The sequence below is a fragment of the Egretta garzetta genome, unplaced genomic scaffold, assembly GCF_000687185.1.
Source record: "Egretta garzetta isolate BGI_Z169 unplaced genomic scaffold, ASM68718v1 scaffold14, whole genome shotgun sequence".
NCBI lineage: Eukaryota > Metazoa > Chordata > Aves > Pelecaniformes > Ardeidae > Egretta > Egretta garzetta.
In genome coordinates, this window is record NW_009259588.1 from 1033092 (window position 1) to 1047325 (window position 14234).

The 14234-nt window shown below is 37.1% G+C and overlaps 1 protein-coding gene across 1 annotated transcript in view; it reads right to left on the minus strand.

Moving 5' to 3' along the window:
- The window catches only part of CTDP1 (CTD phosphatase subunit 1), a 99222-nt gene that overhangs the window by 33850 nt on the left and 51138 nt on the right, over window positions 1–14234 (minus strand). The window contains 1 exon segment of the mRNA XM_009637922.2: window positions 4938–5122. Coding sequence (XP_009636217.2) covers window positions 4938–5122 — 185 coding nt within the window.

Here is a 14234-nt window from a genome sequence, read left to right on the forward strand (position 1 = left end):
CTCATGTTGGTGGCCAACCTGTGCAAAAACTAGAACAAAAAAACAACCCACCTCCCTACACCAGAGGGCTGCCCTTTACCAAACACCAAGCTGCAAAAGCCCATGGAGGTGCTGCGAACTGTGCTTTGTCAGCAGAGTGATACAAACCCAGCAAACTGCTTCCACCCCCTGTGCTTCTGGAAGGCCTCATGCGAGACCTGGAAGCTTTCAGGAGTCCCGACACCCAAAATAGTCTTTCCCACGAAGGAGCGGCCACCACTCCTTTACTTCTCTGCAACTTCCTGCAGTATAACAAACCCTTAAGTTTATCAGAAACTGGAGACCTCTGAGGAAGACTCTCCATATCACAGTGACTATTAACAGCAAATAGAATACTGCTACAACAGTTCAGTTTCCTACTTAAAAGTTATTAAAAATTACAACATTGATTCTATGAAAACTCATATTACAGCACATGAGCTGCATACAGCACAGTGAACTGCATTATTTTTAACTCCAGTGCCACCGCTGGGCTCATTTTCCATTGTTTAAAATACTCTTTACTTGGACTGTAATACCTTAGGCACAAGCAAAGCATGTAAAGAGATACTGCATAGTAGGGTGTTTGCAGCATGAGCTATCCTTCAAAAATCTGAAGGTTCCCATCGTGTCCTTTCCTTCAAGAATTAGAACTGGACTGCAAACACTGCACTAGAACATATGAATGCAGAAATGGAAGGGGTCACCTGGATTGTCAGTTCAGCACCTCACATGAAGTAAGTACTCTGAATCTAAATTAATATTATGTGATTTATTTTTTTTCTGCTAACTTCCACTCATGACTAAATACTTCCAATATCTTAAGAGAAATTTTAGTTATAGAAGATCACATGCCACAGATATATGGCATGCCACTGGAAGACTGTGATAGAGAGTACATCTCGAATTCCTGTTTGTTGCCCCAGTTCCTTTAACATTTCAATTTACTAGATGAAGTCCATCCAATTTCCTAGCTTCAGTAATACAACTGAAGCATTTAATTAACTATTTTCAAGGCCTCCTCTGCATCAGAAAATAGGCAAGTCAATAGACTCATAGCACACTAATACTTGCTGTACAGGGCTTTGCATCTCCACTGGCAATTTCCAGGATCTACAGACTGAAAGAGGCTAAACCCTAACCTTTGACATATTGCTTGGCTAATTTTCTCAATGGCATTATTCGTCACATGTGTCTGTCCGTCCTTCTACCAAATATATTCTTTTGAGACTGCCACAGCCTTTCACGTGATTTTTTTCCTCTTCCTACAAAGACCAGTATTAAAGCATACTAACATGGAACATATTTGTTCAGTACATATTATTTTGGCAACTACTCCACAATAAGCAAATTTCAGATAAGGGGAAATAGAATCATAGAATGTTTTGGGTCAGAAGGGACCCCTAGAGGTCATCTAGTCCAACCCCCCTGCAGTGAGCAGGGACACCGCTAACTAGATCAGGTTGCTCAGAGCCCCATCCAACCTGGTCTTGAATGTTTCCAGGGATGGGGCCTCCACTACAAGAACTGCAAACGTGTTCACTACCACTCAAGTGTTAAGAGGAGGCAGCACAGTGAAATCAAAATGCACTTAAAAAATAAAGCAAACGGTGCACTGACAACAGCTCGAAATATCTCAACTAATTAGACACCTCTTGTTGCTAGGTATATACTGTGCTACAGTAGCTAAACATTCAGTTTTCTCTTACGAACAAATTCTATTTGTACTAGTCTCAAAAGCTTTTTCATATTATGTATCACTAATCATTAGTAATGCTTATTAAAATAGACCTGTACACTTTTGTGATTTATAACTCCCCATTCATCACTTCCAGCCATAAGTTTCATGTGTGACATGTTTCAACTAACATTAAGTGGAATTTCATTCTAAGTAGAAAATTTTAGTAGAACTGTGAGGGGGCTCAAGTCCAGCTCCTGATGAAGTCAGGCTCCTTTTTGCTTCAACAAAAGCTGGATCAGAGCTCTAAACAGCAATTCCTTTATTTTAAAAAATTAGGTAAGAAGCAGCTTAGAGAAAGATTATCTACACGAAGATGAAGACTATTTGAGAATAAAAACTTGTTTACCTCCTTTAGATTTGCTAAACAAAAGTGAGCTGCAAATATATTTTATTGTTATGCAGGTCATAACCACAAGAGGCTGATCAAATGTGAATAGTATAAACAACTGGTTTTTTAACTTACTCTTTTCTATTTAATCTTTTCATACAGTATGAAACTCACATTCATTGTTTGGTCTATGCAGTACCCTTTTAACATGACGTGAGATAAAGCCAAGCATTTTATTAAGCTGCATAAGAATCTAGGATTTTTAAACAACTCTAGGCTGTCAAATTGCAACCTAACTGCATGGCACCTACCAAAAGTCATAAAAGTAAATAGACATAGGAAAGATGCTGCGTTTCCCCTTCCCCTCTCAAAAAGTAGCTCTTAAGATTTCTCAGAGATTATTTTTTTTCTCCATCCATGAGAATTTTAGAAGTGGCACCAATCAGAGAAATGATCAAGGTATTCTACAGATTTCAAGACTGAAGATTAACATTTAACAGAAGTGCTACATTTCTACCTTACAAGTGCTACGGGTCCAGAGTCAGTAACTACTGGAATGGTGTAATGGAGCAGAGGAGCATTGCTTACCAGGAACCTAAACTCTCTGCAGTCCTCATCTCTGCCAGGAATGGGCTGAGCCAGAACATGAGAGTATGGGATTGTATTTGGATTGCCTTTCATATTTTGTTCATATTTTGTTTTCTGGAAACATTAATACTAAAATATGGACATCAGGGTGATCATAACAACTTGTGAAATAATAACTTAACCAGCTGGTCCGGGGGGGGTTTACATAATGAATAGCTGGGACTGGTCTTTAGAATACAAAGCCTCTATTTTCTTAATGTGGCAAGAAGTGATGGTCTTCATGGTAACAAATAATTTGCAACATCAGGTTATATGACAGAGAAGAAATAATTTACAATTATGAAATACTATTTCAGCCTCATTATGCTCCTAACAACCCAAAGACTCCAATTTTCAGAAAAGGAACTTCAATTCTTGTTGGGATGCATATGCTTGTATAGCACTTCACTTTTAGAAATGTGGCCCCCTGAAACTGCAGGTAGTATTTGTGTTGGAGTCCTGGAGATTTTAATCCGGCTGTTTAACAACTGTTCTTACATTACCCCTCTGGTACAGTAGCTCTTGAACACATACAACACTGACTGACCACGAAAGCGTCAATTTAAAACTTCAAACTTAAAATGGAATTAGGATGACGGGCGGAGGCTCCTTTCTTTCAAGCAGAATTTCCTGCCTAGCAGACACTGGGTCAGCATCTGAACCAGCACTTTGCGAGTATGTCTCCCAGCACTCCATTCAGGTTCAACCCTGGATGCAATTTAACAAACTGACAGGGCAACTCTTAAGAGGTAGACAGGTCAAAAATAGAAAAGTTACTTAAGAAGCCCTCTCAAAGACTTTACACAGCTTCTGAGTGCAGAAGTATTGCCAAGCTTACTTACAAACTTTCCTAGATAGAGCAAAAGTTAATTACAAATGTACTTGCTCTATCTTTGTAAACCATACATGGGGAATAGTATTTAGCAATAACCCTAAGTGATATTCCTTAATACGATCCTTTTTACCTTTTGTTTTTCAGAATTTGGTGCATTTTCTACACAACAAAACACCACAGTATTAGGATGAATCAACAGTGACATGCCACCACCATGCCTTGCTGCTTCAAATGGTATTCTAAAAATATTCATCACTGGCTTGACTTTCTTCTTCCAAACTTAATTTAGGAGGGAACTTTTCTTCTAGCTATGTGAGACAGATTAAATTCTTATACCTTTAATCTGCCATATTTCTGAAGATGATCAGTGATTAGACATACCCAGGATAAACTAAAAGGCTTGTGCAAGTTTCTCACATAGCTCTTTCTCCAATAAACTCCTGACACACAGCAACCTTGCTACCCCAGTCAAAATCTCGTCATGAATATAAACACATTCTCTGGTGTTTTTCACAGTTTCTCTCATACATTCTTTGTGTGCTAGACAAAGCTCACAAAAGTTAAAATAATGTAAATAAGTTGCTTAAGTCCTACTAATTACATTATCCTCCATTAATGAAAAACTGTTAGAGCTTAAATTCTTATGCGTGAGAACAGTCTGGTTCTGAGAGCAGAAAAACTACAACACACATCTGAGGCATATTTGCACTTCTAGCACTTTGTGGTGCAGGACGATGATCCCAGCAATTCTAAATTAAAACTGCTATAATCTTCATCTTATACAGTTTTCTATCTATTGTTAGGCTTAAAAACTATTAAGGGGCTGCAGATTGAAAAACATTCCTTAACGTATTTAAAATATGCACTAGCAAATTGGTTTATAGTCATCATTCAACAGTCAATGGTGGGACACTAGAATAATTTTTGCAGAAGAGACTAGCAAGTTTAAATTTCTTTCTGAGAGACTAAAGCAGAAAACTATCTCAACAACTTTATTTTTATTAATTTCCCATATAAAAGTATCTCAAAAATTCAGGATGAAAAAAACCATAGCTTTCCAAAACCATGCTTTATTTTACTTAAAGTAACACTGTAGGACATTGTCCTATATCTCATTCAGGATCAAGACTACTTTAAAATAAATGCAGTTCAGTGGTCTTAATTTCTCCCAAAGCAGGCAATACCTGGGTTCTCAACAGACCATCTCCTTAAATCAATCCCAAAACATTGCAGTGGTAAGCATGACAATTTCAGAGTTACCAAAAGTGTTATGTACACACAGAAGTTAACAACAACATAAAGACTGCGTTGCCAAAAAGCACACTGAATAGTGCACAAACATAATCAAACATCATTAACGCTTCTTTTTACGTTTGAAAAACTCATACCTGGGTACACTGCCTGTTAAGCTTCGTTCACTTGATGATGATGACGACGACGATGATCCAGGTCTCTGATCTGGTTTGATTCCTAGAGTGTCTGCTGCACTAATCTGAGGTTTTTCACCTTCCTCTTCTGTCTTTTTTTTTTCACTGTCACTTTCATCACTGCCTTCTCCTAAGATGTCATCCACCTGCCAAAGAGTGGAGAGTCAGTGTATCCACTAACAGGATATTCTATAACAACCTTTTGTAATGGTTGGACTGCTCTTAAATAATCATTAAGAATATGTTTCAGCTTTCTTTGATCTTCTCCTTGAAAATTCAAATTAAGCCCCAATAACTTCAACACAGTTTCTCTAACAGCTCTAGCAACATTCTATTCACATTATTTAGTCTATGTTTGACTTAAGATACATATATATACTCACATACACAATACAGTCACATTTGAAGGTGTTTGCACTTTATTATAACATTAACAGCTGTAAACAACTATTATGAAAGAAGTGCTGTCTTATGAAATTAAAGGGATAGATATTTTATACTATTGTAACAGAGAATTACTTGGGCAAGGCATATAAGTATTCTTATATTTACAGGTATTCCTTGATAGATATATAACTTTAAAGAAGTATATTCCTAAATAAGCCAGTATGAATGGAACGTACATAACCCCATTCTAACCAGGTTGTCTGCTTATGCTAATTAATAACAGCAAATCTATCAAAACATTTACACATTTCATTAAATAATTGTTTGGCCTTTGCTTCTGAAAAGTTAGCATGGGGTTTGATACTCCTAAGAACATGCTAATCTGTTCTGACAGGTCTGGAACTGGTGAAACCATCATTAAAACCAAATTATATTCATGAGCTATCCTGCTGAGGTTGTATTCTCCTTGAGTCAGCATTCAACCTTCAGAAAGAGATGCAAACGAGAGAAAACATAGGTGAAGATCCCACAGCCTATTAGTGTGAATGGCAGAGGACATGGAAAGAAGCTACATGTAAGTATTTCTCTACTGATATTTAAGAATTTTCCTAAAAGCAGCTTATGTCAGCGTAAATTAAAATACGCTTCACAACTACTCTCTGTTCTCACTAATGCCCCATCTGCTTTATCAAAAAGAAAAACTCTGCATATGAACACAGACTAAAAGATTTTACACTGCTTTTACACTGATAATCCAAAAGCTAGAAGAAAGCTGTAAGAAAGTCACTTATATCTGGTCCTTCATAAATGAACTTCTAATTTCTTTGTTTACCTTGATATGCATGGAAGGAAAGTCAAAGCTACCCTCTGTTTATCAAACGAAATGAAAAAGATCCTACACCTTGCCAGTACTCTACTGGAAATATGGTAGAGGTAAATGAAATACCTTTTTCAGAGAAAGGGAACTCAAGAGAGAGCTTGCAAGCAAGAAGAGAGAAGAAATAGAAAATACAGAAGCTTGGTAACAGTCAAAGACCTAATCCATTTCTTTTTCTGATGTCCTAGCAGAGAAAAGGCGTATGACCCAAGATTATGAACGTGCTCCATAGAGCAATTTCACCAAACACGTAGGTGACTCCCATCACGTTCCTGTTGACTTCAGAAAGATGGAGAATGTGGCATTTATCTTCAGTCCTCTGCTAAACAGATGGATTTGGGGGATTTACTATCTTTCTACAAGCCTCACTCAGCTATTCCTGTTTGAGGGTAGTAGCAAATAATTTTTCTTCCTTATCTTGTGCTACTTTCCACTGAGGATTCTGTCAATCTGTACTGCTGCAAAAGAGAAATTATGTAGAAGGAGTAATAATAATAATGAAAAAAAGTACTTCAAAACATCCCAAAATAATAATTTTGAGGAGACTTGCCAGCATTAAGGGAAAGCAAGAATATTTTGTTACAAAGTATAAGTGTGAAAAACAATTCTTTAAATATGCAATTGTTTCAGAGTTCTATAACTCAAGCATTACAGCTGGATTCAAAAATCCAGGCTCTTCTATCCTTGGATGGAATGACTATACAGAAAGCATACTTGCAGACTTTTTAGTTCTACAGTTTAAGCTGTTTTTCCATTGGCCCTTGTCTTGGTACATTTTTACTACCTGAAATACTGCTGTCTAATGCCCAGCTCTTCTATTGTGAAAGCTGTAAAGAAACAATAATAAAAAAGGAACCACATATCAGCTTAGTGCATCTAAACACAGATGACAGTTTCAGGTAGAAACTTTAGGAATTGCTGTGTCAAATCAAATTACATTAGTCCAAAAATGCTTTTCCCCATGACCAGAAGTTGTCACATGCATGGAAAATAAGAATCATGAAATGCAATCCAGGGTCAAAGAGACTGAAAAGGCAGCTAGAGATAAGCCAACAGTGAAGCTGGTAAAAGCGCAGAAAGTACGCAGGGTATGGATCTGTCAGCATGCACAGAACGTCTCAAGTGTTTACGTATTACAGTTTAGGATGGGATGGCAGGAACACCGCGCCTGTACAGCTTTGTTAGAAGATACTCTCTGTAGCCAACATGGCCAGCAACTGACAGTCAAATGGCAACACAGATCTACAGCTCTAACAACTCCTTTCCAGCAAGTCTTATGTTTAAAATCACATTCCTTCATTCCAAAAGCAATGCTTTTCCAGAAAGTCATATGTTTAAAACTACATTCTCACAACAAAATATGTTAAGGTTTTCAAAGGACAAAGTTAGGTTGATAGATATTCAGTGTTACAGATGTGTCTTGCAAATTGAACTTTTATAGTCTTAAAATCTACTTTGTGTGAACAGTTTTTTGACAGACTAGAGTCTAGTTGTTGCCATGTCTTTTTTTTTTCTTTCATTCTGCACAAAGATGACATTCTTTTGAAGTCTGGAATGCCATTTAATATTAGAATTACTTAGTTGTACACATGCATGCCCCATTTCTGTAGAAGGGCATTTAAAATGCATGTGTAAATAACAGAAATACAGTAAATTTTGAAAATCATTGCATATGAAAACAATTAATGCAGGATGGTCCTTGCAAACCCATTTAACTAGAAAGGCCCCCCAAATATGGATTCCTGCCTAACTATTGACTAAGTTGCAAATTGTGCTGAAAAATATAAAAGATTACCATCTTCATCTTCCAGAATTCTCAAAAGGAATGGAAAACAAACTATGTTTCATTGAAGCAGCGATATTTAAGCCCTTCACTTGAACAAACTAATAGGTAAAAAAGGCACATGAATTAAGCAGCAACTATCTATCTAGACACACCACTAACTTTGAATAAATAAAAAAGCTTTAACAAAAAAAACAGAGGAAACTTTCAGTCTGGTTCAGACCAAGACAGATACTGATGTACCAACTACAACTTCTGCTGATAACATTAGATTTTACATGATTAATACAAACGGAACACATAACACTTCAAAAGAAAATGCTAGCTAATACAAAGTCTTACTGATAAGATAGTGAGGGGATGCTTACTGCTTAAACACTACCATAGCAGCTATCTTTAAAATACTTAAAGACTTTTATAATACAGCAAGAATGATTAACATTGAAAAAGAAAAGCGATTCATCCCTTGAAGATGACAAATTGTTCCATTTAACAAGAGAATGAAGTCTCTGACAATTCTTTTAAACACCCGATTATAAAAGCCAGAAAATGTCCTCAGCTGACAAAGCTATTTTATTTCTCATTTAGGAGGAACACAGCATACACTCATGCAGACAAGCTAGAGACCAAAGAGCTATGAGATTTTCAGTCTCATATTCTCTGATTATGAACTGTGAAGTACCTAAAGCTTTGTTAAAAAGAAAGCCAAAACCTTCTGTAGTATTAACAAACCAGGTCAGCTGGAAAATGTTCTTACTCCAGAAGTTGAGTTTACACATTCAAAAATTAATCAAGACACTGAGAAAACACCAAAACCCCCCCCCAAAGCCCCCAAACCTGTCATGAGCAACCTCAATTTGTTAGAAAGATAATTTACAGTCAGTGTTTTGGGACAGCATTACAGATGCAACAGAGACCTATCATTATGCTTTATGTTTTTTTGGAAGAAGCAATTGCATATGCAGTAATGTAAACTACACATTAAAAAAAAAAAAGCTGTGAATAAAGTTTAATTCTTGTTTTTAAACTGGCAAGTATTTTAAAATGCAAGTTTTAGTAGAACTGAGAAGCTAACCACCTTAGACAGCAACAGGACAACAGATGTAACTACCCAAATGATCTCCCCTAAAAGCAGAAGAATGCTTTGAATCAATTGTTTACTGGAATTACAGAAAATTCTACAAAAAGAATAGGTTTGATGGACAGCTGTTCATTTTGTGCTCCAGTTTTGCATGGAAGATACACACCTTTTTTTTTCACCCCAGTCTTTCCCAACAGAGTAATTATACTTTTGTTCCAACTGCATAAGTTGAAGGGAAAAACAGAAAAAACCCAAGTATTTACAAAGAGTTCTTTAGGTTTGTTGCTACTGCCACAAAAACGACTGTTCATTGTTAGCAATGGAAGCAGCTGAACTGGTATTGACAGTAAGCACAGGTAAACAACTGAAGGGAGGCTAAAGGGTTAACAAAAGGACCTTTGTGAAGCCAACTGTAGATCCATCTTAAATTGCTAGCATTGTGTTTTAGATTAACTTACTAATCATATGAAGTAAACTATAGATAAGAAACTAACACTGTAGGGAATGTGGAAGAGGGGAGATTAGTAGCAAATGGCCCATCTTTGTTACAGGCCTTGGAAGGCCTGTAGGAGAACAAAGCGTCTGGCACTTTGTTGATATGAGGATGGCCAAGGATGGGGAGCCGGTTGGTACCAGCTGAGTTGTTCTGACAGTGGAATAAGGGGGGTGGAAGCTGGAATTCACCAAAAGGACCAGGTGAAGAAGAGGAGTGGATGAAGTGAATGACCCCTGAAGACCACCGACTCAAATCACTGAGCCTGTGCAGTTGGGAGGGACTTATGGAAATGACCTCTTGAAACTAATTTTAATACAAAGTGGGGACAGGTTATGCCTATGTATAGGCGTATTGGGAAACTTCATGTATATGTAACATTTTGCTACATATAAGCAGGACAAGCTGCCGTGTTGCGGTGCGCATGACTTTGGTGGGACTACCCCCCCGTGCTGCCCAGCGCTGAATAAACATACCTACTTTACAATCTTACAGATTGTGGAGTCTGTTTTCTGCACGTCACAACTGCATTTCAGCATAAAGTCTGTATCTCCTGAGCACGTATTTGAGATTGTGTTGAATACATCGCATCTTAAGAACAACTTGCAGATACTAATATCACCTGCCATCTGAAGGTATCAAAAGGTTTCAATATGTACCTTATATTCCCTCCCCTGTGGCATACAACTTCATAAAAATAACTAAAATGCAAATAAGATGTCCAAGTACATAGTAGTTTCAGATATCCCCATGTAAAACATAGTATTAACTCAACATACTCAAAATAATTTAAAACACTGCCATGTTTGGGACCAGGGATCATGATGCCCTCTTAGTAGTTATTAAACATAAAAGCTAGCAGACCACCAACTCTATCCAATTAGTGCATAAATGGATGTTCTGCAAACAAATACCAGACTAAAAAAGGCAAATAGATGTTTCATGTGTCAATTCAAATTTCACTAGCTTTATCTGCACTGCATTTCTTTTAGTGTTCTTTCAGTTAGCTAACAAGTCTGACTCTCAGTGTTTCTGGTCAGCATGATATACCTACATCATAAGCATGATCAATACAGATTTCTTTTAATACATATCTCAAACTGTATGTGTACAATTACTTGAAACTTAATAGGCTGGTAGTCTTGAAAAAATTAATCATGAAATGCACATCAGATCTTTTTTGAATATACTTAAATATATTGCTGACATCCCAAAATCCCAGTGTGCTCAAAACTGTCCCTAAGAACAAAAACAGTTCAGTGTTTGGGGCTGGTTTTGCTTGACATTTTCTCTTTTTACCGAGGCGTATTTTTGGACTGATCTACACACTTGCATGACTTATATGGAAATTTATTATTTTTTTTATTAAAAAAAAGAAAAAGTAAAAAGCTAGTGGTTTGGTCTTACAGGTTACTTCTAAACTACAGGACACAAACTGCTCAAGGCTGTAAATATACCGCAGGTATTTTTAAAATTATCAAGTTGATCCGCATAAACAGGCAGAGAACATGAAAGACAGTGCTTTTTAATCCTATCCTCAATTACATCTAAAGTATCTTAAGCCACATCTGCATTAGAAAGCTGTCACTGAAAAATGGGCACCTTCTAAATGCTGCTAACATCCTAATTGCTTTCCAGTGCACTAGCAATACTGCCAAAAGATGCTCTTCCATGCAATTCACTGTTTCTCCAGCGGAACCAGTGGGCATGTTGTTTGTGGAATATGAAAAGCTTCCCTGGAGGACAGAGCTTGCTTTTATAAGCTTACATAATCCTCCATTTGATCCTATAATCTTTACCCCTGCTTCCACTTCCAACATTCCCTTCTGTTTTGACCCAAACTTTTGCTTTTTAGTAGATCAGTGGAATTTTTACATATTCTACATGAAATGCTAGAGGAATCAGCAGACTATTTCAGGAACTTTAATACAGCAGTAAAATGAGAAGCCAAAGAAAGTGTAGATGGGAAAAGTGACATTAAAAATTACAAATTAAAAAAGCACTTCTGAGCCTGGGAAATTAGCAGTGAACAATGGTATTGGATTGCAAATCAAATCAGAGAGAGCGGTGGCTCCATCTCCCTGGAATTGTGCACTGAACTTCCTAACCTTCCAGCACAGAGGTATGAAAACAAAACTATTCCGTCAGTGGCAAAACAAATGGAAATTATATTGTAAAAACTTTACCAACTCCACATTATTAAGTAGCGAGCAGGAGTTAATACAGTAGTGATAACTCTAAAGAAGGTGCAGTTATCTTCCTATAGCCCAACTTACAAGAGGTCACCCAGCAGTGCTCTACCACAGCACTGCAGCCCTGGAAGATTCGACGCCAACCGAAAGGTACACACAATTTGGAAGCAATGCTTCTGAACGTGCAAATAAGCCATACGCTACCCCACAGCAATGTGGATCAGAATATTTCACTGGTGTAGTATCACAGTCAAAGAAAACAAGAATGAGAACTATTTTTAAAAGAAGTTACATTCGTCAAAAGGTTCAGGCAAGGCTGCCTAGTTGCCAACACTGACGTGGCGTACAATTGCCTGACAAATTATTATTTTAGCACATTCACAAATGCTTGTCTTCTCTTTCCTCAAGCTCCTCAAATCATGCACTAGGCATTTGGTAAAGCAAGGAAGGGTTTATCAAGACTGGGGCAGGAGAAATGAGATTTGTGCAACTGACTTGGAAAGCTTAACCCCTTGACACACAAAAATAGTACTTCTGTAAGGAAGAAGAGAGAGGCCATGACTGGATCGATAAAGCACCTTCATGAGCATGAGGCACAAAGTCAAGCACAGGGTTATTTAACTGTTGCAGGCAGCCATCTTTAATTTCAAATCTTGCTTGGTTCTATGCTAAACAGCAAAATACAGAGTTTACCCATACGTAAGACTTAAGCAAGATCACGTGTTAGTTAAGCAATTTATGCGCCAGAGTAACGTTTCTACAATGGCTGCCTATTCGAATGTTGAGTTGTCTTCCACCGAATACAGCAATAATCTATATTTTACATATACTTTAAAAGGCAACTGATTTGTGTTACATTGTATCCTTGATAAAAGAGGCAGAGTTCAGCAATATACCTATGAACTCTTTTTAATTTCTAGTGAAGCCAAATAGCAAAAAAGAAGCAATATCAACACTGAAGTGTAAAGAAAACGTAAGTTGTACTTAAAGACAGAGTTCCACTGAAATTCCAAAAGCAAACCAACCTTTTACAGAAAGAGGAAAAAATATCCATAGTGAATTTATCCTAATGACTACAGACGACCACATTTATTCACACTGTGAAAAAAAAATAAAAGTAGAGTCTCTTTTTAATGGTTTAGAAGTGGTTTTATGACAAGCTTTCAGAATATCCAATTTGTTTCAAGATAAAGGAGCTTATTTTTCTTCATAATTTTTACCATCTACTGTATTTAATTATTCTTGCTCTTTGTTCTTATATTCATAAACAAGCATTTTTGTTTCTCTCTACCTTTCAGCAAAAAGACCCCACAAAGAAAAATTAAAAATGAGTAATTTCTTCATTAGCAATTAAGAAGTCATTAAAACATTTTACTGTGTTTTTGCAATACAACACTATTAATGAAACAAAGACATTAGTACTGCCTTAGCAGCAGAAGTCCCAGAATAAGAGATCTTCATTCTCAAAATGTATTATGTAAAATATACCTTGCTTTTTAAAATATCTTATGGTGTATTTTTGAGTGGGAAGTGATTGCCTTTTTCCTCTGTAAAGAGGCCACGTATAGCTTTTTTAGTTTAGGCAGTGAACAGATTTCTGAGTTATATTAGAAGTCAGGCCTCTACAATGAGAGCAAAACCAAACCCGTAACGTGCTTCCTGGCACTCATGGTCTGGAATTCTGTTCATCTACTATTATTGAGTTGCACATAGAAATATTAGCAGCCTCTGGTAAAGATCTACCAGTTTTAGGATGAAAAGCAATTAGTGAGGGGAAAAAAAATATCTTTAATCCTTGGCTCTACGCTGAGCACAGCTGCTGTGCTCAAATTTGAAAAATGTCAGTTTAAAAATACCACAAGGAAGTTACTTACAGGAGCTCCCACTGACACTCCCTGGAGGCTGCATTGGGACTCTGCTGGCAAATGCAGTGGCAATGGCAGCCCCAACAGCTGTAGCATGCAACACTGCTCCACAGCATTGGCTACAAAGCCCACACATGCTTTAATTGTGGCCCTGGGCATGCTCCTAAAAGGCAGATACTGCAGGGAAGAAAATCAAATGAACCAAACGGTTCCCTGTGTTAATTTGACCACTTAACTTTTGCAAATGAAAAGGTAACTGTGAGTACAACTATACAATTCACTACATTTGGGTTTTACTACTGCAGTTAATACTTAGACTAGAAATGAAATAGATGTAGAGATGTAGAGATTACATACTGATATTTTTACAAAAACACAACACTAATAACAATCCTCTATCCTTACTCATGATTTAGTGAGGCTATTAATCCTTCAAAGAATGCCATTTGGAAGTTCTGAATATCTTTGAATTTCCCATCTGGAAAACAACGCCTAGATTTGAGTAGAAACTTCATAAACATTCTTGAGATCTTCAGGACAAATACTTGAAACTGCTGCAAGAAACAAGTCTTTCCTTGGT